This window comes from Artemia franciscana, chromosome 4 (genome assembly GCF_032884065.1).
Source record: "Artemia franciscana chromosome 4, ASM3288406v1, whole genome shotgun sequence".
NCBI lineage: Eukaryota > Metazoa > Arthropoda > Branchiopoda > Anostraca > Artemiidae > Artemia > Artemia franciscana.
In genome coordinates this window covers 8,302,545-8,330,132 of record NC_088866.1, presented here as the reverse complement: position 1 = coordinate 8,330,132, position 27,588 = coordinate 8,302,545, and the positions used below count along the sequence as shown (strand labels likewise).

General features: G+C 37.2%; 1 protein-coding gene across 3 annotated transcripts in view; it reads left to right on the top strand.

Moving 5' to 3' along the window:
- The window catches only part of LOC136025942 (tRNA (guanine(26)-N(2))-dimethyltransferase-like), a 78,718-nt gene that overhangs the window by 40,908 nt on the left and 10,222 nt on the right, over positions 1-27,588 (top strand). For all 3 annotated transcript variants that reach the window (XM_065702035.1, XM_065702034.1, XM_065702036.1), the window contains 3 exons: positions 12,969-13,117; positions 20,588-20,741; positions 24,114-24,334. In XM_065702035.1, the coding sequence (XP_065558107.1) occupies positions 12,969-13,117; positions 20,588-20,741; positions 24,114-24,334 (524 nt within the window). The remainder of the gene's footprint in view (positions 1-12,968; positions 13,118-20,587; positions 20,742-24,113; positions 24,335-27,588) is intronic.

Sequence of the window (27,588 nt, the reverse complement as noted above, 5' to 3'; positions counted from 1 at the left end):
CACGACTCCCTCCAGTGTATTAGTGCCAGGTTTGATGTAGCGTTGATGACAGTTTTCTACAAGTACATATTTTCACCTGGATTCCAAGAGCTTTCTCGTATTTACCCGCTAGGTTGACACGCCGAGCGTAGTCACAGTATAATGAGTTTAACCGGGCTATCCCTTTCGAATTCCGGATCTGCGCACTATTTTTAAACCTTCTTCAAGATGCAGGTGCATGTTACATAATAGGGAATGTTTTACAAAAGGTGAATGTGTTAATTACATCATAGGTAATGTTTTTGAAGAGATGCAGATGCATGTTACGTAATTGGGAATGTTTTCTAAACGATGCTTGAGTTAATTACTTAGAAACCTAAGGGTTTAGGGGAAAACCTTCAGAGGCCCGCAAAATCAGGATTGCAAAAACCTTCTAAAGCTAAGCTCCGCCATCCCACTCTACAAGACTTCCATCAGACCAATGACCGAGTATGGGCGGCCGATGTATGTGGTGTTTCGAAAAAGTTGCTGGCACCACTCCGAAAGATCCAGGATAGGACTGATAAGTCAGGTTCACTTTTTCCTCACTACTCCCTCCAGTGTGGTAGTAACAGGTTTGATGTAGCGTCGATAGCAGTTTTCTACAAGTATATAATTTCACCTCTATATCTAGAGCTTCCTCGCATTTTGCTCGCTATATTCCAACCGACAAGACTGATATGAAGACACACGACTCTTCCAATTATCCTGAGGTCGACACGCCGAGAGTAGGGACAGTATAATGAGTTTAACCGAGGCCCTATCCCTTTTTTTAGTCGTCCTAACCAAGTCGGTTGTTGCGCTGGATTTGGGATCCTTTGTCTGAACGGACGCCGGTTCGAATCCCAGTGTAACCAATTGTTCAGTTTGAGACGGGAGTCAGTGGTGTGACTCTGTAAGCTTAGCCAGAGTCGACCCAGCTTTAAATGGGTACCTGGAGAAATCTGGGGAAGGTAAACAGGAAGGGTGTGCGAAAGCACAGGATGGTTGGCCCCCAACCCCCCATTGCACTTCCTGGCTGAAGGGCCAAGAAACGGAGATCAGCACCGCCGGTAGGGACTGTAAAGTCTAATGCCGTATCCTTTACCTTTTTTTTACCTATCCCTTTCGAATCCGGACCCGGACACTTTTTAAACCTTCTTCAAGATGCAGGTGCATGTTATGTAATAAGGAATGTTTTATAAAAGATGCATGTGTTAATCTGTATATATAAAAATAAGTTGTATGTTTGTGTGTTTGTACATATATGACGTCATTATAAGTATATAAGGCTTTGTATATGACGTCAAAGGCTTTGTCGACGGCCAACCTACCATCTTCAAAGATACCGCGATAGGAAGACTCTACACCATTCACCCCAACCAACATGAATGCTTCTTTCTCCGTCTGCTTTTTGGTGAATATACCCGGTCTGATGTCCTTTGAGTATTTAAGAACTGTAAACGGTACTATACATGACACTTACTGTAGTGCAGGCCAAGCTCTGAATTTATTGGAGAATGACCAACACTGGGATAACTGCATCAATGACCGTGCGAAACGTCAACTCCAAGTCAAATTCGTGCATTGTTTGGAATCATTCTAACTTCGTGCTCTCCTTCAGCTCCTACAGAGCTATGGGAGAAATATAAATCGAAAATGGCCGAGGATATACTCCATCGAAAACGGTTAGAGACGTTAGATATGACCTTTGATTTTACATCAGAAATTTATAACTACACCTTAGTTATTATTGAAGATTTGTGCGTATGTATGGCAAACAAACCTCTTCAGGATTTGGGAATGCCTTCACCTAATCGTTACGCTGCTGGTTCGACATGTGCAGAATTGGATCGTGAATAAAGTTACAACACGAGTGATCTATTGTCGTATGTAGAAAATAATATTTCTAAGTTAACGTCTGAGCAAAAAGACATTCATGATAAGATAATGCATTGGGTAGGTAACAACATTGGAGAAATCTTCTTTTTGGATGCGCCAGGAGGTACTGGTAAAACGTTTGTGATAAAATTGATTCTGGCATCAATTCGATCAAAAAATGACATAGCGTTGGCAATTGCGTTATCCAGAATAGCCGCAACGTTGCTGCCTGGTGGAAGAACTGCTCATTCGGCTTTGAAATTGCCTCTGAATTTGCATTCTACAGAAACTCCCGCGTGCAATATTTCCAAATCATCTGGGATGGGTAAAGTATTGTAGCAATGCAAACTTACTATTTGGGATGAATACATAATGGTATACAAAAAAATCGCTCGAGGCTCTGGAGCAATCATTACGAGATTTGCGAGGAAATTCGAAACACTTTGGCAGCACATTAATATTGCTTGAAGGAGATTTCAGGCAAACATTACCGACTGCAACCCCTGCGGACGAAATGAATGCTTGCCTGAAAAATTCTAATTTATGGGCACACGTAAAGCAGTGGTTCCCAACCTTTTTCGGTCCGCGTACCCCTAGTCAAGGCCCAAAAAGTTTGCGTACCCCTTTCTTGAGAATCGTTGTTTTACTTTTTTCTTAACTAAAATCAGATTTTCAAAAACACGAGATTTATTGTCCAATATGACGGTGCTTAAATGTACGTACAAAATCAATGAGAAACTTGAGGCTGCTTTTTTGCTAAAATATTATCAAATCTTGGCTCGATGTCACTAACGGCAATTATAAGGTCATTTTGTACACTCAGTCTGTTTCTGTGTTTGGTTTTGATCAATGACATTGCCGAAAATGACACTTCACAAAGGTAAGTGGATCCGAATGGTAACAAAGCAGACATGGCGATTTCACTTAGTTCCTTGTATTCTCCTTTCACCTCCAGCCAAAACTGGGAAACAGTTACATTTTGGAATTTCAGTTCTAAGGCGCGATCACTGGCAAGTTCGATCAGATTCTCTGTAAGCTTGTCACTAAGACCGGAGCTTGAGGTCACGTCTTCAACAAATGGATTTTGGATCCAATCCTGCGTTCTATCTTGGTTCATAATCGATGGGAAATATGACACAAGTTCATCTCGCAACTTTGTCAGATGCTCCCGAATACAATCACAGATTGTGTTGAGGTTATCAATTTCACTATCGTCTGCAAACTTGTCAAGGGTCGGGAAGACACTAACGCTGTTTCTTTGAACCTTTTTAAGCCAGAACTCCAATTTCTTGATGAAAGCACACATCTTCGAATTCAGGGAGAGTTCGTCCGTCCGGAAACCTTGAATTGACAGATTCAAGTCATTCAGTTTGTCGAAAATATCTGCAAGATAGGCCAGTCTGCAGACCCAGTCCTGGTTTTCAAAAAGTGAACTGAATGCAGATTTTTGCTCCAGAAGAAACATATGAACTTCTTGTCGAAGCTCGAAAAGTCTGTTTAAAATCTTCCCACGAGACAACCAGCGAACTTCTGTGTGCAGAAGTAAATGTTGATGTTCTGAACCCATCTCTTGGCACAGCAACTTGAACATTCTTGAGTTCAGTGGTCGGGCTTTGATGAAGTTGATCACTTTTACAGCCTCGTTGAGGGTCTCGTGCAGATGTGCGTTCATCCTTTTCGATGCAAGAGCTTGCCTGTGAATGATGCAGTGCAACCACTTCACCTTTGGATTTTTCTTTCTTATCCAGGCCATGAGCCCATTATTCTTCCCTGTTAGGGCGGCAGCTCCATCACTGCAAACTGATAGACACCAGTCCCACAAGATGCCCCCTTCTGCGAAGAATTTGTCAATCACCTTGAATAGCTCTTCTCCTGTTGTTCTTGACTGTAGGTTTTGACAAAACAGAATATTTTCGCTTATGTCAGAGCAATCTTGATATCGAACAAAGACGATCACCTGGGCTTCACCTGACACATCCGTGCTTTCGTCAAGCTGTAACGCAAACATCTTCGTCAACTTTATTTGCTCAATAACCTGCATGACAATATTGCTTGCAGTGTCTTCTATCCTTCTTGAAATGGTATTGTTCGACACAGGTATAGGCTGAAGGGCAGTAGCAGTTTTCGTGTCAAACATTATTTCACTGACTTTCACTAGTGCTGGTAATATCAGACATTCGGCGATGGTGTGCGGTTTTTTCTGTTTCGCAACTAAATATGAAACAGCATACGAAGCCCGGAGAGCCTTTGAAGAAACTGATGCCACTTTTGCAATTTCCAAACAGTTACTAGCGAATGCTTCTTGTTTACGCTTGAAAAACTCTATGGGCTTACCGACATGAGAAGGGTGCACAGTACTGAGATGCCGGTTCATGTGCGCAGGTTTCATGGAACTGTTGGCCAAGACTTGACCACAAAGAACGCACTGTGCATTCACTGGATCAGACTTCGTCGCACTAAATCCGAGCGCTAGGTATTCTGACAAATATCGACGCACTTTGACCGATGATTTGTCATATTTCTTCTTCTTAGGTGCAGGTTCAGAGTTTTGGGTACCATCATTCGGCTTCTTGTTATTCCTGATCAGGAATCTATCCATCTTTGTTTGCAACCACAATTCACGAGCTTTATGTTTCAACAGATGACAAGATACTGAACCCGCTGAGTTTAAATCGAGACCTTACGGCTATGGAGAAAAATTAGCGGGTTACTGAAAGCAAAAGTTTTGAAAATGAGTCTGAAATTACGTACAATGGGTTATGTTATCTGATTTTGAGGGAAATGCTGGAACTGAGTCAGAAACAAGTTTTAAAGATGTAGACTAAATTAATTTTGGGACCTTCGCGTTCCCCCTGCGAGGGTTTCGCGTACCCCCTGGGATACGCGTACCACCGGTTGGGAACCACTGACGTAAAGACATTAAAATTAACTATAAATATACGTGTTCGATTGCAAAACGATGACTCTGGTAAAATATTTTCAGATCAATTGCTGGCAATTGGAAATGGAAAGCTCCCAGTAGACTCAATTTCAGGACGTATACAACTGCTTGCTGAATTCTATAATTTAGTGACGTCCAAAAATGAACTTGTTGAAAAGGTATTTCCGAGTATTATAACCAATTATAAAAATCATAAATGGCTCAGAGAACGAGCGATATTGGCAGCCAATAATAAAGACGTCCACGAAATCAACAATGATATTTTGACCAAGATTCGAGACCAGGAAGTAATTTACAAGTCAGTCGACACAGTTCTGGAACCAAATGAAGCGGTTAATTATCCATCTGAATTTTTAAATTCCCTGGATCTCCCAGGGTTTCCACAACACGCGCTACAACTAAAAATAGGCGTACCAACAATACTGTTACGAAATATTAACCCACCAAAGCTTTGCAATGGCACGCCGTAAAAAAACAATGGAAAACGTAATAGAGGCAACAATCTTGACAGGGCCTTTTGAGGGTGAGGCTGTTCTTACTCCTCGCATTCCCATAATTCCAACGGATCTGCCTTTTCAATTTAAAAGATTGCAATTCCCAATTCGATTAGCATTTGCAATCACCATCAACAAAGCTCAAGGGCAATCATTAGAAAAATGCGGTATAGATCTTAATACAGATTGTTTTTCCCATGGCCAATTGTACGTTGCATGTTCGAGGGTCGGTAAACCTGACAATCTATTTATACGCAAAGACAATGGGACAGCGAAGAATCTTGTATATCTGCAAGTTTTATGTAGTTAATTTATAGTGTATATGTATATCTATTTACCTATCTATGTATATAAAACTAAGTGGTATATATGCATGTTTGTTTTTTTGTAAAAAGAGGGTTTGCATATGACGTCATTATAAGTATATAAGGCTTTGTATATGCAGAGACTATTGGACAGCGAAGAATGTTGTATATTCGCAAGCTTTACGCAGTTAAAAACATATGTATTTCTATCTATATTCACAGGTGGTGCACAGGGACGCAACTACAATGGCGCGTTACTAATATGGCGCGTAACGACTTACGGGCATGGGGAGCCTGGGGGCGCGAAGCGCCACACCAAAGGCTATTACATAATAAAAATGCTTTCTAAGAGATGCAGGTGCATGTTACGTAATTGGAATGTTTTCTAAACGATGCATGCGTTAATTATTTAGAAATCTAAGGGTATAGGGAAAAACCTACAGAGGTCCGCCAAATCAGGATTTCTTTGGATGCCATGTAATAGGTTTTGGCAGTTACCTAATAGAGAGTGTTTTTTCTTTGGTTGTCATGTAATAGGTGATGTTAAATTTTGGTTGCTACGTAATAGGGAGTGTTTTTCTTTGATTGTTACGTAATACGAAGTATTTTCTTCGAGATGCAGGTGCATGTTACAATTCTAATGGGACCCTTAGCTAGCAATTCCACTGGACCCCTAGCAACGAATTCCAATAGAGGCCCTAGCGAGCAATTCCACCGGGGCCCTTTGCAACCACTTCCAACGAACCACCGAGCAACCTTTTTCACCAGGGCCCATAGCAACCTTTTTTCTGGGGGGACTAACCTAGCAACATTTTCAGCTGGTGGACTCTAGCAGTGTATTCCACGGTGGGAGGGGGCTTAGCAACCAATTTCACCGAAAAGAATAAGAATATTGACTTTTTTTAGGTTGACGCATTCTCGCCTGAAATGCCTGACTTCACGGTCATGTGGGGGATCCTCGGTTGTAATTGAGGGAGCCACAAACGCGGGTAATACGCAATGACGATGTACACGTGGGATTTGTCGCGGTCTTGATTGGCTTGATGGATTAATTGGGAGTGACATAATCTTACGTGACACGGTAGACTTATTGGAATTGGCGTAATGGCAGAACTTACGTGACTTACGTGTTACGTACTTACGATGCACATACGGGTGTTAGTACAAGTAAGTAAGTAGGTACGACAGTACTAGACCCTTAAGTTCCAGACCGGCGGTGCTGTTTGTGGTCCACACGGGTGTTTTGCAATACTTTAAGAGAGCTTTTTGCTTCAGAATTTTATTTTACTTCATGATTTCAGTTTCTTTCAAGGTGTTTTTTTCTTTCAAGAATCTTTTTAGATTTCATTTTCTTTCAAGTTTTTTTTCTGAGATTTCGTTTTCTTTCACTTTTTTTTTCAGGGAAACTTTATGTTCTAAACATTTTCGTCCACTTTAGGATTCGAATATAAGACCAGAGATTACCCCAATGACCGGACAAGTGCCTTAACCATTTGAAGTAGTAAACTTCATAATATTTTGATTCGAAGAATTCTTTCTACATGTTAACCAATGGAGCGCAGAGGGTAATTGCCTGCCCGCCTTCTAGAACGATTAAATGGTTCGCATGTTTCCAACCCTTTCCACATGATATCGCATAAGCATCCCCATGCTATTGATTTTCGCTCTGTTAGATACACCTGCATGTTACAGCACTATTAATTTTCTAACCTGACCTAGACAGATATAGTTACATAGCTGATGGTTTTTAGCAATGGCTTTAGATATTTCATTGCGTACATGATTAAGTATTGAAGTTTTATCCTAGAACACGTAATCTAAAGAATGAAGGTGTTTTATTGTACTTACAACTTTACTAATAAAAACCAATTTATAAGCTTTATTAAAACACAAATAAAGCAATCAAAACACTACAAACGAAAAAAACTTGAAAAAAGCTTATAAAGGATAAAATGTCAGCAAAAAGAACCATAAATTAAAGAAAGAAGGGAACCATACCAGTCAGTCCCAGAGGGGAGTATTCATATTATAGATCATTAAGACATATTCCTGAGAAATCCTAATGAAACTACCACGTTTCTATTGCTGTATTAGACGCACTTGCAAGAAAAAGAGACACATTTTTGCATCTGGCTGTTTCTGAGAGCTTTTAATGAAAATGACGTTTCTTTAAGCCAAGAAAGAAACAGCATTCATGGATATGCATATATCCATGCCACCTTGACAATATGCTGCTATCCCACCCCTAACAAGCAATTCCAGATGAGGGAGGGTTGTTATTAGTGGGAAAGTTTTATTTACGCTTTACTTCACGATCTACAAAACTCCTGTAAGCAAAATTAAAGAATTTTTCGTTTTTGCTTGAAGAAAAATCAAGGATGCCAGTGTGCGGTGGGACAGTCTTTTTGGCTAGAATAAATGTCTAATTTAACGGTTTATTTTGTAGGACTACCTGCAGCCTTAGGAACCAATGCGCTACTGTACGGCATTACTGCCTGCCTCTAAAACTTGAGGCTCAACATGCGTATTGATTTTTGATAATTCTAAATCAACTGACTATCTCAGAATTTTCACTTGATAGTATTTTGGAATTCCTTCGGCTAGAATTTTTGTTTTGCAGCTCAAAATGGCTGGAAACACCGCTTTGCTGTGGGACACTCTTTTTTGGCTAAAATAAATGTGTGTTTTAACCGTTTGTTTTGTAGGACTACCTCCACCTTTAAAAAAAATTCGCCATCATACGGCATTACTGTCTCTTTAACTCGAGGCACAATATGCGTATAGATTTACGGCAATTCTAAATCAATTAATTATCTCAGAGTTTTCACACAATATAATTTTAGCCCTGTTTTGGCGAGAATTTTTGTTTTGCACCATAAAATGGCTGAAAAATGCCGCTTTGCTCTAGGACAGTTTTTTTTGCTAAAACAAGTGTTTATGTTAACCTTTATTCTGTAGGGCTACCTGTAGCCATTTTGCTGTGCAAAACAACAATGTTAGCCAAAGAAGTCTATAATGTCATTACGTAAAGATCCTGAGATAGTCAGTTGATTTAGAATTTTCGAATATGTGCACGCATATTGAGCCTCGAGTATGAGAGGCAGTAATGCCGTACGGTATTGCATTCGTTCCTAAAGCTGCAGGTATTCCCACAAAATAAACGGTTAACTTAGACATTTGTTTTAGTCAAAAAGTCTGTGCCACAGCACACACGCATCCGCAATCTTTCTTATAGCATAAAAAATGCAATATTCTTAAATTTTGCTTATTGGAGCTTTGTAAATCTTGAAGTAAAGCGTAAATAAAACGTTCCCTCTTATAATTACCCCCTCCCCCTTCGGAACTGCTTAATAGAGAGTGGAGTAGCCACATATTGTCATGGTGGCGTGAATATGCATAGTCTTGACTCAAAGAATTATAGCATTTTCATTAAAAGCTCTCAGAACCGGATGCAAAAATATCTGATTTTTCATGCAGGTGTGTCTAATACAGCAGTAGAAACGTAGTATTTTCATTAGGACTTCTCAGGAATGTCTTAATGATCTCTAATACCAACCCGCCCCTATTGAATTGATTGCCAGGATTCTCAACTTTCTTTAGTTCATGGTTCTATTTGCTTTTATTTTATCCTTTGTAGGTTGTTTCCCTTTTTTTCGTTTATTACGTCTTAATTCCTTTTTCTGTGTTTTAATAAGGCTTGTAAATGTTTTCCTATTGATAAAAGTTATATTTACTACAAAAAATCTTCATTCTTTAGATTACAAGTTCTAGGATAAAACTTCAGTACATAATCATTTACGTAATGAAAATGTAAAGCCATTGCTATGCAACTTAACCTGTCTAGATCACGTTATCAAATTAATAATGCTTTAACAAGCTGATGTATCTAATAGAGCAAAAATAATAGCATTTGTATGCTTGTGCTCACATGTGGAAAGGGTTGGAAACATATGAGTCATTTCATTGCTGGTACAGATGGTTAAGGCACTTGACTCCCTGAGAAAAAAACATCATGAAAGAAAATGAAGTCTAAAAAAACTCCTTGAAGGAAAATAAATCCCGAAAAAACGCCTTGAAAAACTAAATTAAATCCTGAAGGGAAAATCTTTAGTAAGTAGAAGTAAGACGCGTTTGAGTACAGTCATTACGTGACACTCTACATGTGTCCTGCCATTACATCAGTCCTAATAAATCTACCAAGTCACGTAAGACTGCGTCACCCCCAATAAATCTATTAAGTCACGGAAGATTGCGTCATATCCCACTTATGAATCGTCATGACGTAACACCCACGTGTGTGTCGCCCTTAGTCACAACTGGGGATACCCCACGGGCCCCTGAAGTATGGCGTTTTAGGCGAAATTGCGTCATCCTTAACAAAGGTTAACGTTCCCCTATTTCCATAACATCCGATGAAATCTTAAAACGTGAAAAACATCTTGTCGGTGAAATTGGTTGCTAGGCCCCCCGATGGAATTGGTTGCTAGCCCCTCCCCCCACCCCTTGGAATTGACTGCTTGGGTCTCCCGATGGAAAAGGTCGCTAGGTTAGGGACTCCCCTCTGATGAAAAAGGTTGCTAAGGTCCCAGGTGGAAAAGGTTGCGAGGGGGTTCGAAGAAATGGGATGCAAGAGTTGCTAGTTGCAAGAGTTGCTGAATTTGTTGCTAGGGGCCCCGATGGAATTGATTGCTTGGAATTCGTTGCTAGTTTACCAGTGAAATGGCACGCTAAGGGTTCCATTGGAATTGGTTGTTGTGGCCCCATTGGAATTACTGGCTAGTGTTCGGTGTCTTGAAGGATCCCCACTAGCCGGCCCTGAATGTTTTTCATTGCCCTTTTCGGGTTTTTGAGAAAAATACTATTATGTAACAAGCATCTGCATCTCGAAGAAAATATTCCCTATTACGTAACAGTTGAAGAACAACACTCCCTATTACGTAACAACCAAAATTAAACAATGCCTATTACGTGAGAACCAAAGAAAAAACTTCTCTATTAGGTAACAGCCAAACCCTATTCGTAACATCCCAAGAAATCCTGATTTGGCGGGCCCCTGAAGGTTTTTCCCTACACCCTTAGATTTCTAAGTAATTAGCATGAGCATCGTTTAGAAAACATTCCCAATTTCGCAACATGGACCCGTTTCCCGAAGAAAACATTCCCTATTACGTAACAAGTACCTGCATTTTGAAGAAGTTATAAAAAGTGTACTGGTCCGGATTTGAAGGGACTGGGCCTCGGTTAAACTCATTATGCTGTCACTACTGCCCAGAACAAATTGTTTGAAGAACAGCTTCATCCGACGTTGCGTTTGATGTGGAATGATTTTCTTAGGGAATTTATTCCCAGAAGTTTATCCGTTGACTCTTTCAAAAGAAGGTCCAATGGTCATCTAAAACCTCGATAAAAGACTAGCGACATATCAGATACTTAATTTTGCCTGATACCACGAATTTTGGAATGAATAAAAAAAAATCTCGGATAAGCTTAATTATTGTGCTGTATTTCTCATTTCAAAAAATAAAAGAAAAAAGGAAGAAAATCCTGTAAACCCATAGAACCTTTCAAACTAACAGAAAAATTATAGGTTATATATAGTATGAGCCTTATACTAATAGAAAAATTTTCTGTCAGTTAAAGGATGAACTAGAGCTCATTGAGCTATGTAGGCTAACACTGATAGCAAGCAATTAATTGCAGTAGGTTTCAATATGTGCTTTTGAATTCAATTTACTAATTACAATTGACTATTGGACGCTGAAAATTACAAAAGTCAATTGTAATAAGCTTATGGATATCGGGGTCCTTCTGAACCCTGATAAAAGCAGCCCTGTCTTCACTAGCATCTATCGGCAGTTTTTTCCTTCTCTTTCCTCTTTTCTTATTTTACTTGAGTGATTTGTGTTAATGATGTATCGTCTTTAGTGTCTTACAGGATATAGCCTTCTCAACGATGTGATGATCTATGCATTTGTTTATGAATAAAATTAATTATTATTATTAAAAATTGTAACTGGGTCAAATAATATGTTTGGAGGGGAGATCATGTTTTATATCTTTTTTATAGGGTAAGCATTGCCCTATAGCATAGTAATGTGTTAAAATATGTAAGATAATTTAATTGAAAATTGATTAAATAACAATACACTAATTGAAAAATAATTATAATTAGTAATAATACTATTTAAAATATGCAAAACACTAACAATTCACCGTCTGTCTGTACTCGCTTTAAGTCATACTCTAATTAGCTTTTGGGATAGACCTAGTGGTGAATATATCTGGTATAGTTAATCTATTAGTTCTGAGCCTTGCTTTTCCGCTATATGCCCGCATATGTGAATGTTTCGTAGCAAATCGAATTCTTTTTCTTAGCGAATTTTACATGGAAACTACGAGTAATCCCTAGAGGGATAAATTAATCCATTGTTAATCCGTACTATTTTTTTTTTATAATTTAAATTCATTTTAATTGTTATTCCATCTTTAAGGGCTTAAACATTTTCAGAACTTTTTTTGTGACTAGTCAGGACAAATTAAGTTTATTTAGATTACTATATACAATGTTTTAAAATTCAAAAAGCTACAAAAAACATTTAAACTCAAATTAAGAAGAAAGAAAACACAGTTAGAAAAAGCCTGCGCCAAAAGGTTCGTAGAATAATATGTAATCTAACATATATCAAATATAAAACATATAGAATATGTAATATATAATTACATATAAATACAATTACATATAAAACACGTAATTATATCTTTTTTAAATTAGAGATTATATAAAACTTTGCAATAGCCTCCCTCCAATCGCTTGTATTAGTTTCCACTTTTGCTGACAACTTACTGCTGCACAATTCAACCTGAGGTCATCCCCAAGGTTTGAATGCCCGGTTATGGCCTTTGGCTTTAATGTTAATCTTTTGCGGCTTTTACGGCCATAATTATTTACCGTGATGTAGTGGGGTTATCTGTTCCTTCATGCGTATAATGACAGAGAGAGATTGCTTTTCTATAGGGAGTATGCTCCAATTTAAGCGGTTTGAATCTGTAACATATTTTTGTTAGCCAATCCCATTGACTGTACAAATTTTGTGACTAGCTAAATTTTGTATAGGCTTCCTTTGTTTTCTTTTTTTTCTATTTCCTTTATTTCTGTAATTTAACCTCAATGAAGTTGAAACCTAACTTCTATTTTGTGTATGTAAAATTACACAGAATTTGGCACAGAATTCAATTTGCACAGAGCAAAATTTACACAGAATTCACTGCTGTCAACTGCTAAAATTGTAACGCTGCTAATACCTGATTCAATGTTTGCGTCTAAAACAATTAGTTTATTTTCTTTTTTAGGCTCTGCGAATTTTGCTACAGCATGTCCAGTCTTTTGCAACGAGATATGGCCGATATATACGTCCTATTTTATCAGTGAGCGTCGACTTTTATATCCGAATTTTTGTCCAAGTTTTCTCTGGAAATAGAGAATGTAAAAGAACTGCCAGGTAAATTTAGAGTCATTGCCAATCAAGAGAGCTTATGCGGGCAAAACTTTCAAAATTGTAATCCCTGTTTTTATTGTCACAAGATAATGGATAAGACTAAAACTACAATTAGTTTCAAATGGATTACAGTTGTCATTTCTTGCCAATCAAAAGAGCTTATGCGGGCAAAACTTTTAAAATTGTAATCCCAAAATTTATAGTCATTGGCATTTTCCATGTGTTTTTTCTTCTAAAACTTTATATTAATTTTTAAACACTATTTCCGAAAGTTCATGAAGTTTTTCTGGTTTAAAACCTACATTTCATCTTAAAACCTTATAACTCGCCTGTTCCAAGTTTTGGGTCATTTTTTATTTTTATTTTTTACAAAATTTCGATTCGTTTAATTAATTCCATTGCAGCCACTGACCAATAAAAAAAAAACTTCGTAAGTGGAGGGGAGGGGGGATTTTTGCCTTCGTTTTTAGACGAGCAGAATCCAGGAACAGACGGTACAGAATCAACAGAAAGCTGCGTTTTCAAAAAGAAAATGAGAGAGCAAGCTGAAACGAATAAGCAAACTCAAATGAGATTCAAAATTCTTTTTGCTGGTTTAAAACCAGTTTTTCTGGTTTAAAACCTACATTTCATCTTAAAACCTTATAACTCGCCTGTTCCAAGTTTTGGGTCATTTTTTATTTTTATTTTTTACAAAATTTCGATTCGTTTAATTAATTCCATTGCAGCCACTGACCAATAAAAAAAAAACTTCGTAAGTGGAGGGGAGGGGGGATTTTTGCCTTCGTTTTTAGACGAGCAGAATCCAGGAACAGACGGTACAGAATCAACAGAAAGCTGCGTTTTCAAAAAGAAAATGAGAGAGCAAGCTGAAACGAATAAGCAAACTCAAATGAGATTCAAAATTCTTTTTGCTGGTTTAAAACCAGTTTTTCTGGTTTAAAACCTACATTTCATCTTAAAACCTTATAACTCGCCTGTTCCAAGTTTTGGGTCATTTTTTATTTTTATTTTTTACAAAATTTCGATTCGTTTAATTAATTCCATTGCAGCCACTGACCAATAAAAAAAAAACTTCGTAAGTGGAGGGGAGGGGGGATTTTTGCCTTCGTTTTTAGACGAGCAGAATCCAGGAACAGACGGTACAGAATCAACAGAAAGCTGCGTTTTCAAAAAGAAAATGAGAGAGCAAGCTGAAACGAATAAGCAAACTCAAATGAGATTCAAAATTCTTTTTGCTGGTTTAAAATCAGTTTTTCTGGTTTAAAACCTACATTTCATCTTAAAACCTTATAACTCGCCTGTTCCAAGTTTTGGGTCATTTTTTATTTTTATTTTTTACAAAATTTCGATTCGTTTAATTAATTCCATTGCAGCCACTGACCAATAAAAAAAAAACTTCGTAAGTGGAGGGGAGGGGGGATTTTTGCCTTCGTTTTTAGACGAGCAGAATCTAGGAACAGACGGTACAGAATCAACAGAAAGCTGCGTTTTCAAAAAGAAAATGAGAGAGCAAGCTGAAACGAATAAGCAAACTCAAATGAGATTCAAAATTCTTTTTGCAGAGGTCGGAAACCTGTACGATATCCAGCGTCATATGAAACTGACAAAAAAGATTGCGCGAGTATTTGCTCGAAAGTGACGCAAGTATTAACCAAACTTGAAGCTTAAGGCTCAGAAACGAATAAAGCAGTGTTCACACGCATATCTGGCTAGAATCTCATTGTGTAGACACGTGTCAGGCCAGAAATCAATGTCTAGGCAACTACCGTTCCCTAGAAGAATTCAGTTCTTAGCTAAAACTGCAAATTTAGTTTTAAATGGATTTCAGTTGTGATTTCTTGCCAAGCAAGAGAGTTTATGCGGGCAAAACTTTCAAAATTGTAATCCCCGTTTTTACTGTCACAAGATAATGAATAAGACAAGCCAAACAATTACCTCAACGTGCTTCAATGTTATGTTTGGTGTTGCATATTTGCCTAAAATGAAGAAACAATTAATGAGTAAACAAAAATTAAATTTCAGTTTAAAAATATAAACATAGATGATGAAAATAACGGAATTTGACACATTCTGATTGGCTGTAGTCGAAAACCCTAGACTTTAAGTATAGAGTCTAGAAATGGATGCTTAGCTGTAACTTATATGGCGAAGCACCAAATTTATTTTGTGAACAGTAGTTGTCTAGACCTTAATTTATGACCAGACTCATGTCTAGACATGGAAAATAATTTGCACTTTACCGAAAAAAAAATTATGGATGTGCAGTGTCAATTTAATATACATACGCAAATATGTATTCCGTGAAATATTAATAATTGTTCATGTATTAAAGGTAAAATAGTGAAAACATTTAAAATGTTTTTTTTTCAGTAAAGTGCAAATCATGTTCTGGTCTCAAGAAGGCATGGGGGTTGTCAACCCCACTCATTTTAATTTCTGCTTGTTTTGAGTCTGACTTGGTTAGTCTGTTTGTTGTAATTGTGTTGCGAGAGCAACACTTTGGTTTTGTCCCGTTTTTTTTTTTCTATGCCGCCGACCTCAGCTTATTCCCGGAAACTGGCAAGGGTCTAACCTGTGCGGTTTTTACGGGAAGTGTGGACCTCAGGCCGGATTGATGAATATGACTTTACATTTTGGAAAGCTCCGCAGAACTCTTGCCTGGGGCCAAAAGGGATGGTTTTTTCTTGTCCACGAGCCATAGCCTATGGTGTGCGAAGTGAAGTGGAGTTGTATAGCCTATGTCAGAAAGGATTATCTGAAGTTGTGCAGCCAAGCTTTCGTTTCATCAAACCATGTTTCTGCTTTCGAGTGGAAAGCTCCGTTCTAGCAGGCAAGCAGGCAGGCACCACTTTCAAATTGAAGATGGACTAAAATCTATAAGTGTTATATATATGCGGCAGTTACCCGGCCCCACAGCCCATATATCTTCTTTGAGTGATAAATAGAAAAATTTACAGAAACAAAAATGTGGCATTTTCCCACGGGTCCGAAAGTGCTGCCATCTATTGTTTCTACCCATTTCTGTTCGTGATTTCAGCTGAGTTTATCATTCGGTTTTTTGGACTTGGGATTGCGGTAGAGAATGGTATCAGATGTGCCTAATAAACTTTAAACGTTCTCTCATTGCTAAAGAAATTGGAGCCTATCCTTTGCTCCTTCCTAAGTGGTGACGTTAGAAAGTTGGCCTACGTAAAAAAAAATCAACTTTTGAACTAAGACAGATATAATTTTTATTTCGACGGCAATCGATAGCTATTGATGAGCTGATCAAATTATATGACATCCATTTTTTGGTACAAAAATTCGTTCATGAGGTATACGCATTTGAAAGTTTCAAGGGGTTGACAACTTCAGTAGTAAGGTACACACTGAAACGAAATTTAGGCAGATAAAAATTGTGAGACATATAGAAGACTTGTAAGCAACAGTCGGCTGTTAGGTAATAATCACCTTCGGCAATGGAGGGTTAGCAACTTTTGCTAGCTGGTGTGTCTATTATTTGTTTCCAGTGTATTTGACGGTAAAATCAATTTTGTTCCAGTGGTAAGACATGTAGGGGACTTATAAGTAATAATCTGCTGTTAGGCTACAGTAAACTTCAGCGATGAGGGGTTTGCAAAACCCCCCGCTTTTAAAGACTCTTTTGTACAGGTTTTTTGTTGTGGGGGGACTTCATTGTTACTAATTACTAGTTTCGGCGCAATGGTTCTCCTGTCCTTTTGTGTTTAACATTTTTCGAAGTTATTCCATTATTCATTCATTTCAATTTTTTGTTAATTAAAAGAGGGCCTTTCCGAAGCCAAGAGCGGGGGGTTAGGGGGGCGTCAGCCCCCCACAACAAAAAACCTGTACAAAAGAGTCTTTAAAAACGGGGGGTTTGGGGGGCGGCAGCCCCCCAAATGCCTCTCCTAATTCCTGTACGTTTTAAGGTTCGACTTTGGGACGCAGCCTCTTTAACTCTTTAAGAAAACGAAGTTTTTTTCATATTATTATAAGTAAGAATCGGTTCACTTTGGGTGAGAAACGGCTGTTAGCTAATATTCATCTTCGGCAATGAGTGGTTTGCCACTTTTGTTAGTTGGTGTACCTATTATTTGTTGTATTTGATGGTTAAACCAATTTCGTTCCAGTGGTAAGACATGTAGGGGACTTGTAATAATCGACTGCTGGGCTACAATCATCTTCAGTGATGAGGGGTTTGCAACTTTTGCTAGTTGGTGTACCCATCTACTTGTTTCCGGTGAACTTGATGTCTATCACGGGAGAGGGACTTGTAAGTAAGAATCTGTTCACTTTGGGCTCGAAATTTGTGCAAATTGGTGCACATTGTATTCGATCTCTTTAAGTTTGACAGAATTAAGTGTTTACGCAACGGGTACAAACGATAACGTAAAACAATGAGGTAGTTTCGTAATGAATAGTGTCACCTATGGTATTTTAATCCTGAAAAGTTATGGATAGCTTTATAATACCAACTAGATTATATAAGATTTTGTTCCAAGTTTTATTCGTCACGATGTCTACGATTGAAAAGGATAAAGTTCAACTGGCTGCAAAGTCAATTTAGCCCCTTCTTTCGATATTATTTTGTATAAGGATCCATAGTCTTAGTTGGTATTTGTATGTTGGAGAAACTTTTTAATCAATTTTTATTCTGGACACGAATAGTTTTGTTTAATGTAATTTAATTTAAATAATTCGTAGTTTGGCTTGCTGTTTGTATGTTGGAGAACCTTTTCCAGCAATTTTTAAATACATATAGCCTTTCGGAAATCTCGACACATACCTAGTTTTGACAATACCTTACTGACAATACCTTAAAAGTGACAACACCTAGTGACAATACTTTAAAATCTTGACATACCTTAGTTTTACACTACCATAGACGACCTTGAAAATAAAACTTAGTACTTTTCCCAAAAATTCTAGCTATGCTCTTCTTCGACAAACTGAAAACACTTACACTCTTGATTTAGTTAAATTGTAAGATCAGAAGCGGTAATAGTAGTAGCCCTTAAAGCTTCAACTTAATACCCTCAGTCATTCTTGGGATATTGCTGAGATGTTTTATGGTCAACCAGTGTACACACAGTGCCTTTTGATTTAGTTTTAAAGCATGATAGGCAAATTGCATAATTTCAGGGGGTTGATATTCTCAATATTCCTAGAGACACGATTACTGGACCATTAACAAAGTGTTTTGGAAACTATGGGCTAAGGAGGAGGGCTGCATGCCCTCAAATCTCTTTTGACTGTTCAGATGGACACTAGAACTTTTAATTTCCGATTGAATTAGCTTCTTCGAAAGCTTCAATGGTATTAGTAGCTATGATGAAGCACCGCTGCCAATGATATTGCTTTTTATGCTCTTTTCAAAACCTGCATGCATATAGTCTTTTTTTAAACTTTTTTTTAATAGTCTTTTTTCCCCCTAAACGTTCCTTAAAAAGTTTACTTTAATACCTTTAATGCAATTAGTTACAGTAAACGTAGAAGTAGTATTAAAAGTATACACATAGAGTCTTCTTGGTACTTCAGAATCTGCCACGACCTACCTTGAAAGGTCTAAATTGATGATGTAATCGGTTCTTTAGATATTGCTTTTTCATCATTTTGACAAGCTTTTTCAATACATGTTCATAGTTCGTCTCGATTTAGTTTAACATCCAATTAAATATTCCAACTGGGAAATGATGAGCTTGGGGGGGGGGCTGGTTGTCTTCTAATCGCTTTTGACTCTTAAAAAGAACACTAGAACTTGCGATTTTTCCAATCAAATGAGCCCCATCCCAACTTTATAAGACCATTCATTCCATAAGAACCTCATATGCCCCCGGGGCATAACTTACAACCCTGGGTTCTGTTTTTTTGCAATCCTGGAGGCATTGTAATACTTCCTTCGGACCATTTTTGAAAAAATCGCTATCTCACAATTTAAATCTCGTGCGTTTGGGGAAAAAGGGCTCTGGGGGGGCTGCTGCTTGATCTGCGATACTTTTGACCCTCAAAGGGAACTAGGACTTTCGATTTGGGTTATATTTTGCAACCCTTGTACCAAGGCTCTGGGGTGTGCTTCTACCACGAAGACGTTTTTTTATGAGTTTTGCACTATTTTGAATAAAATTGCTATCTGAAAATTTCTATTGGATGCATTTGGGGAAATGAGGACGGGTAGGGGGGTTGCTAGTTGCCCTCTGATCACTTTTTACTCTTAAAAAGGCACTAGAACTTTCGATTTCCAATCGACCATCACTTCCGTATACACCTTATGTGTTATTAATGGGAAGCTAGTATAACTTATAGCCCTTGCCCTTGGCGCTGTGAAGTTGTCATCCCCGAAGAAAAAATTACTGGACCTCTCAACTGTGTTGAACAAAATGGCTATTTCAAAATTATGATTGAAGGTGTTTCGGGAAATGATGGTGTGGGGGGTCTGGTTGCCCTCTTGTCCCTTTTTACTCTTAAAAAGGGTACTAAACGTTTCAATTTCCAATCAAATAAACCCCTTTCGAAGTTTCTACAACAACTCCTTCTAAGCGAAGTACCCTGGTCTGAAAAAAAAAAATGTGCCTTTGATGTCTCGACAAACGTACACTTAAATGGGAGCATTACCAAACAGAATTACCCTATGTCTTGAAGAAAAATCATAAGAATATCCAGGGAATAGCCATGTGCTGGCCAGGCTGTAAATTGACACGAGTTAGGGTCCAACACAAGATGCTGTGGTATTGACTGTATTTAATGCAAATATATACTAGCTATGAGCATTGTGATAAAAACAAAATAATATTTAATGAGCCGAAATACCAAATGTGGAAAATACCAAAATAAAACTCGTGAGTAAGCGTAGAAGGAAATGAGCAATCATTATCAAATTGAGGTTACTAAAGGAACGAAAGTTGAATATCAGAATATATCCTCCAATTCACATTCCCAACGCAAAGATCCCATGTTTATATCCCCAAATTGAAGTCTGTTAATATTGAACCATATAATCCTAGTCAACGTCACTTAAATTAAACCTTACAAAATTATATATTTTTGAAATGGTACTAAAAAAATGTAAAAAAAAAACGCATAAAAAACAGCAATAAGAGGTAACAGGTATTAGTATTCGTTTCCAGTGAAAAATGGGTCATTCATTCTACAAAAAATTTATTTATCACTAATTGGACCCAATTTTGTTATTATGTACAACAATATTTGTTGCATAGTTCATATGGAATTGCTCCCTCAAGCTTTTATTCAGCCCTAGAGGATTTTGCCGCATGTCATATTATTGAATATAATGACGTTATCATGTTGGTAATATTTATACTTGGAGCCTGGTATCTCCGGTGCAAAGTCTAAAGATTTTATACAGGCTCATTCTGAATTAAGGTATAGGGCATTATACTTTATGTCCTACGCCCTAGTCGGTTTTGTTTTAGAAATATTCTGTTTTTAGCTGAAAAATATTTTCTCTTACAGTGAGACTGCAATGGGTTTCCTGTGTACTGGTTGTGAAACTCAGAGCTTTCAGTATTTGAATACCGTTTCGATTGAAAATAATAATGAAAAGTTTGGGCGAACCACTGGACCCCCTGTTAGCTCCTCATGTAAGCACTGCGGGAGCTCTCATCATGTAAGATTTTACATCCACTTCTTCTGCTTTTTTTTTTTGTCAGAAGGGGCACTTATTTTCTAATGATGGTAAACCAAATATTTGGGAGTTGAAGAATGTGGGATTGTAAAAGTTTACTGTTTCGATCCAGATACACATTTCAATGGTGTTTAATTAATACTGAGGGATAGACTTGGTTAACGCTAATTTTGAAAGCCGTTCAGTAAAACCCCTCTCATGTACAATAGTCGTTTAGCTAGCGTCCAGGCATAACCATCATCATACAAATTTGTTGCAAACTCGGAGTAACACAGAGTCAAATTTTTCAGGTAGTCGGACATTTTAATATCTAACTTACCGAAAAAATTAAAATAAACTCAAGTTTAAATAAAAAAAAACAACAACTTTAAAATCAACAACAAAAAGAGGGACAATGGACGAAAACGAATGTATCATTACAATTATTGATAAGTGAGTGTAGCATTGAAAACTGACGAACGAGGGACGAAATCATTTGCATAAAGCATGTGTCGTGCTGCTACCGGCTGAAAGCTAAGTTCCAGTTCAACTTCTTGTTGCGGGAGCTGTTGGCGTGAAAAGAGATGCTCAGAGGGAAGATTTCACGAAACCGCGGGTTTGCCCAAAATACCGGCATCAAGCTTAAAACATAATTCATTAAGGCATGGCTGAAGAGTTGTAAGGGAAAATTATTTTAAAAGGAAGCAACAAGGGACTTCGGGGAATTCAGAAACTACATGAAGAGCTTAGTATAGGATTCTTTCCAGGCAGCATGTCGTAATGCCGAACGGGGCAAACATATTCTACTAGCGGTCGGATAAACGTAAGGAAAATACGTAATAGGAGGGGAGGTTGGGTCACCAGGATCATTTTTTGAACCTCATTTTTTGGTTCATGAACCTTTTCATTTTTTGGTTCATTTTTTTTTTGTATAAAACAACCGCCGCTGTAAACCATCTGGAATTGGAAACTGCACTGTAGCTAATAATAGTGCTGCTCTTAGTGCCCCTTAGTCAGAAGGGCACTTATTTTCTAATGATGGTAAACCAAATATTTGGGAGTTGAGGAATGTGGGATTGTAAAAGTTTATTGTTTCGATCCAGATACACATTTCAATGGTGTTTAATTAATACTGAGGGATAGACTTGGTTAACGCTAATTTTGAAAGCCGTTCAGTAAAACCCCTCTCATGTACAATAGTCGTTTAGCTAGCGTCCAGAACCGGATATAGCCAAAACAAAAAATATGAGGAAATGCTGAGGAAACTCAAGTTTTGTTTTGAGGAAAAAAAAACAATCAACCTTATCTTGCGATACCAAGAAAAATAGTAAAGTAAGTAGTGAAGTGGCTAAGAAAATGTTATTTTTATTTACTTTTTCACCTCTGTAAATTACGTTTGATTCAAATCAGGCAAAAGTTGACACATCAATTTATTTATTTTTCAAAATGGTGGCCATAAATATGTCGTTTAATTGTTTTTAAGACTAATTCAAGGGCTGTCTACAAAGTATAATTTTGAAAGATTGGAATTGAACCCGATGCAACTCAATCTCCATGCCACCCACCCCCCTTTTAGCCAATTCTATTTGATTCAATTTCTATTCAAATCAATCCCATTCAGCTCGACCCTCCTTAAATCAACAATATAAATCGCATCTAGAAAGTATAATTCAGCCCGTTTTGTCGAAAGCCGTGGGGCATGGGAGTTTGGTTAATTGAGGGTTGAATTGCACAGAGGTTGAGCTAAATGAGTGTTGAGTTTCATTGTGGTTTATTTAAATGGAGTTGAGTTGAATGTGGTTGATTTAAAAGGGGGTTGAGTTAAATGGGTGTTAAAATGAATGAGGGCTCAGTTAAACGGGTTGAGTTGAAAGGGGTTCAGTTAAGCGGAGGTTCACTTACGCGCAAATCGTCCTTGACTCTTGAACCAATTCATTAAAATCCTTGTATCCATAATTAGTAACGAATGGTACATAGAGGGAATGTGTAATGGCTTAAATTTACGAAATTAGTTTTTTTTTTTGGGGGGGGGGGGTAAAAAAATGTTTTTGAAAATATTTTTGGGAGGAAAAACTGAATCTGGCATTTTCCAATGAAAATACCCCCCAAAAAGGTATAATTAGTCATGTTTACCAAAAAACTGAGACTACCAAAATCATGTCGTCAATAATTAATCGGGAGCCAAAATGGCATATCATTTTTTTATGGAAAAAGGAATTGATTCTGGGAAAGAAGTCCTAGTTCATAATTAAACATATTAACAATTAAGAGTTCAAAATTCACAATTAAATGCACGACTTTCCATAATTAAACTCTTGATTAAATTTCAATACCTTTCATCCATACATACATATCTTTTGTCAAGCCGTTATTAAAACGTGCTCGCTAGCCGGGCATTCCCATGTTTCCAGTGAATTGAAAAACATACAAAATTGAGTCTCTTCTACAACAGCATTTTCTCAAGATTATCTACAAAAAAAACTCCGAGAACACTAATCCCCCGTCCTCCTTAATGCGTCATTCATCCTTTACCACCTTAAAAGAATGGAAGGATAGCATTTGGTTACACTTTGTTTTTGACCTTTTTTCTTCATTCTTGCTCTTGTCTGAAGCATTGTTTGTTTTGTTATACTTTGCTTTGCCACATTTAATGTATTCTTGTCAACTGTTTTTAGTTTTTAGAATTTAGATTGTGTTTTTTTTTTTTTTTTTTTTTTTTTTTTTTTTTTTTTTTTTTTTTTTTTTTTTTTTTTTTTTTAGATTTAAAGATTCCATGACATTTAGTCAAGTTTTGGATATGTTGAGTACAAAACAGTTAACTGTTTTTAGTTTAAAAAAAAAATATGTTAATTTTGTCAAAATTACTTTAAAGCAATAAATTGTGTCAGTGAAGCTAATATTATTGTAATAGAAATTGATAAATTGCAATAAAAGACATGAAAAATATTATTTTGAATATGTTCAATGCAAGGATGAAATTACGAAATATGAATGTTGACAGTTGCCACATATCAGATTTACCAGTCAAAGTGATCATTAACATTTCTTAAAACTAGTAGCAGTCATTTCTGTTAGTATGAATTTTTTTATGCATTATGATGCTTATTAAAAAACAAATCAAACTCCGTATTAATCAACAAGAAGTAACGTTAAAAAAACTCTTCGAAGTAGAATTGTGTTAATTTTGTCTGAATTGTTTATAATCCTATATCTCTTTTGTCTTCCTTGACATTGTATTTTTTTTTTATTTTGAATTGCTCTTTCAGTGTTTTTTTTTTTAGATTTAAAAATCCAAAAATTGTTCCATCAGGGCAAAATGTATATTTATTTGCTTTGTAAATCTTATCTTATTTTTTAGTTGATCTTTTTTTTCAGATTGGAGGTCCCTTCTACATGGGTCCTTTACACGATCAAAGCTTTTTGAGAGACTTATTGAACAATATAAAAACGGATCCAGAACCCTTGGGTACAGTTAAAAGGTTGGAAGGAGTGTTAACTATGGCTATGGAAGAATTGTCAGATGTGCCTTTCTATTATTTATTAGACCAGATGAGCTCAAAAGTAAAAGTGACTATGCCAACGGCCAAACAGTTCAGGTATAATCATCCTATAGTTTAGAATAGCCACGCAGGGGTGGTCTTAGGGACACGTAACCACTTCCCACCCTTCGAAGGTTGAATGTTGTTGGCCTACTAATTACAGGGCTCGAGGTGGAGAAACACCAACAAGACTCAAAATCAATCGATTTTGCTGTCAAGCGCCTCACATGGTCATGCCGATAAGTGGCACTTCTTGTCACGACAAAAGATAAGGCATTATAATCACATTTGGATAATAATCACAGGCATAACCATCATCATACAAATTTATATGTAAATTTGGAGTAACACAAACAGATTCAAATCTTTCAGGAAGTTGGACATTTTCATATCTAACTTCCTGAAAAAAAATAAAATAAACTCAAGTTTAAATTAAAAAAAAAAAAAACAACTTTAAAATCAACAACAAAAAGAGGGGCAATGGACAAAAACAAATGTATCTTTTCAATTATTGATGAGTGAGTGTAGTATTGAAAACTGACGAACAAGGGGACGAAATCATTCGCATAACGTATGTGTCGTGCTGTTACCGGCTGAAAGCTAAGTTCCAGTTCAACTTCTTGTTGCGGGAGCCGTTGGCGTGAAAAGGGATGCTTAGAGGGAAGATTTCACGAAACCGTGGGTTTGCCCAAAATACCGGCATCAAGCTTAAAATATAATTCATCAAGGCATGGCTAAAGAGTTGTAAGGGAAAATTATTTTAAAAGGAAGTAACAAGGGACTTCGGGGAATTTAGAAACTACATGAAGAGCTTAGTATAAGATTCTTCCCAGGCAGTCCTTCTGATCTAAAGTCAGGTCTTAATGCCGAATGGGGCAAGCATATTCTACTAGCGGCCGGATAAACGTAAAGAAAAAACGTAATAGGAGGGGGGTGGGGTCACCATGGCGACCAAAGAGTTTTAAAGATAGGAAACCTAGGTCTGCCCATTTGATCATCTCCTATGTCTGTTTCTCCCACTCCAGTTCATCTGTGAGATATATTCTTAGAAGTTTGATGTCCGCGATGCTGCACCCTGAAACATTCTGTAAAGTAAGAGATGAGTTGTCCCTCTGAAAAAAAAAGTTAATACGAGCGATTTTTCGCGATGGACGACCATTTTGTCCTCCGCTTGGCGTATTCCATGACATAACAGCGTTACTTGAAATGGGAGGTTCTGAAAATTATCAAGTTCCTAACTTATAATTTCTAAATTTAACATTGAAGACAGTTAATGTGCTTTCTTATTTGTCATAAAACCACTGGAGGTGTAATAACTAGGTGCAGAATAGGGAGTGTCTAATTACAGGACGGGTACCTATTTCAGACTTCGACAGAAATGAATGGGAAGGAAACTGTAAATGCAGGTCTCCCTAATCACCATCTCAATAGTTTTATCTATTATACCACCTGGAAAATCCTTTTTTCTCTACTTACTCTGTCTAAATTTTCTTAATTCCATTAGTTTGAATAGTTTACCCATATACAATCGTTACTATTTTAAACGCACACACAGTTAACAGTAGAGGACTAATTGTAATTGCAAATTTTTAGCTTGAGCCTAATTTTGGAAATTAGGCTACTGCCCACTCTTGGACAAAGGATCTTAAAATTGAAGTATCTCAATCATTGACAGATTCAATCACTGACATGTGTAGTGAAAACGAGAAATCATATTTAAATAGGCTTGGATATAAGATTGTAGTCAGCCAATCCCAACTATCTGCACTAGGTCCAAGATTAAGAAACTGCTGTCCTTGTTTACGTAAGATACATTTTAGTCAAAACATTTCTCCAAGATTACAAACAGTTCAAGTACTGTTTTTTTACCCTAAATTCTCCAAGCCCCTGTCGCACATTACCTCTCCCACCACTCATAGTCGTCACACTGACCTCTGGAGTAGGTTCTACCTTCTCCCTAATGGCCCTCATAGATGACTTTTACAAAGTTGCCAACTGCAACCCAAATGAGAACTAAGTTCACATTCCTTTTCACTATCTTACCCAAGAGAACTGTCTGAGTTGTAATAAACAGTCAAAGTCTGAACCTTTTCAGTTTCATTTTCACCCTCAGCGCTATCTTCTCACCAAATCTCTTATCAGCCTGCTTCTTTGTTTTTCTTACTTTTGTCGCTTCATTTTTCTTTTCCATCTCTTCTTTGCCTCCCTTGTAGCAAAGGCAGCTTCAATCTTAGCGTTCACTGATTTATGAGTGATCACTTTTGTTCTGTCCTCCTTTCTTCCTTGAAGTATTTTGTTTCCTTGGTGGTGCTAGGATGTGGGTTTACTTGTTCCGTTGTGACTATCCTGTTTCACAATGACTGCAAATCACAGGTCTTATGAGAGGATGGCAGTGCAGGTAGGGATGGAGTTGGAGTTAGAACCTTCGATGAGCTTAGTGATTTGCCACCAGCTTCATAGGCTAAAAAAACATTTGGATGGTCTGTATTTAAGAACAAAGATCTTCCTTCTCAAAGCAATCTGGATTGAAAGGGGATATACCATTCAAATCCCTTCTAGTTCACCAACTCAGCTGTGATGTAAATGGTGACATTCCTTCTCATTGGTGAAGTGTGCTCGATGAAGAAAATAATACAAATTTTGATAACAATTACTGTTAGGAATGCATAGCTGTTAGATTCAACTATTATGCAAGGGTTCTGAAATGCCACAGCCATTTTATTTCTGCCAAATTTCTGCTTCTCTTAATGAATAACGAAGAACACCAGCCCTACTATACCCTACTATACTACTATACATACCATAATTTTTTTAATATCATATGATTATTTTATATGCTCTTTCATTATTCAATAATCATTTGTGGGGGACTATTCATTTTGAGCCCTAGGTATTAAAATATTCTAAATGATTTATTAGTTGTGTTAATGAGGTTAATGTCTTTATTAAAATGGAAATTAATTGGTTTTAAATAGATCTGATGACAAGGGGATGGGAGGGTGCAAATTGTCTGTTAGGAGAAGCAAATTATCAGTCAGATCGAAACTTTATGGTATTGACGCTTAATTTAATCAATATAAACAATTACTGATGTATGCGTTTGTCGCAAATGAAACTCACTTGGGTATGTTTCGGTTTTTAGTTTTCATCCGTCAATATGAAGCTGTTTCACATCTTATTTCTGATACTGAATTGTTCTTACGTGTTACACTAGCTTGAAAAATGGTAAAATATAGTAAGTGATTCAACTTTAGCTATTCACAAAGGCGCCTGCAAAAGTTTTCGAGAGGGATCTTTTGAAGAGATGATCT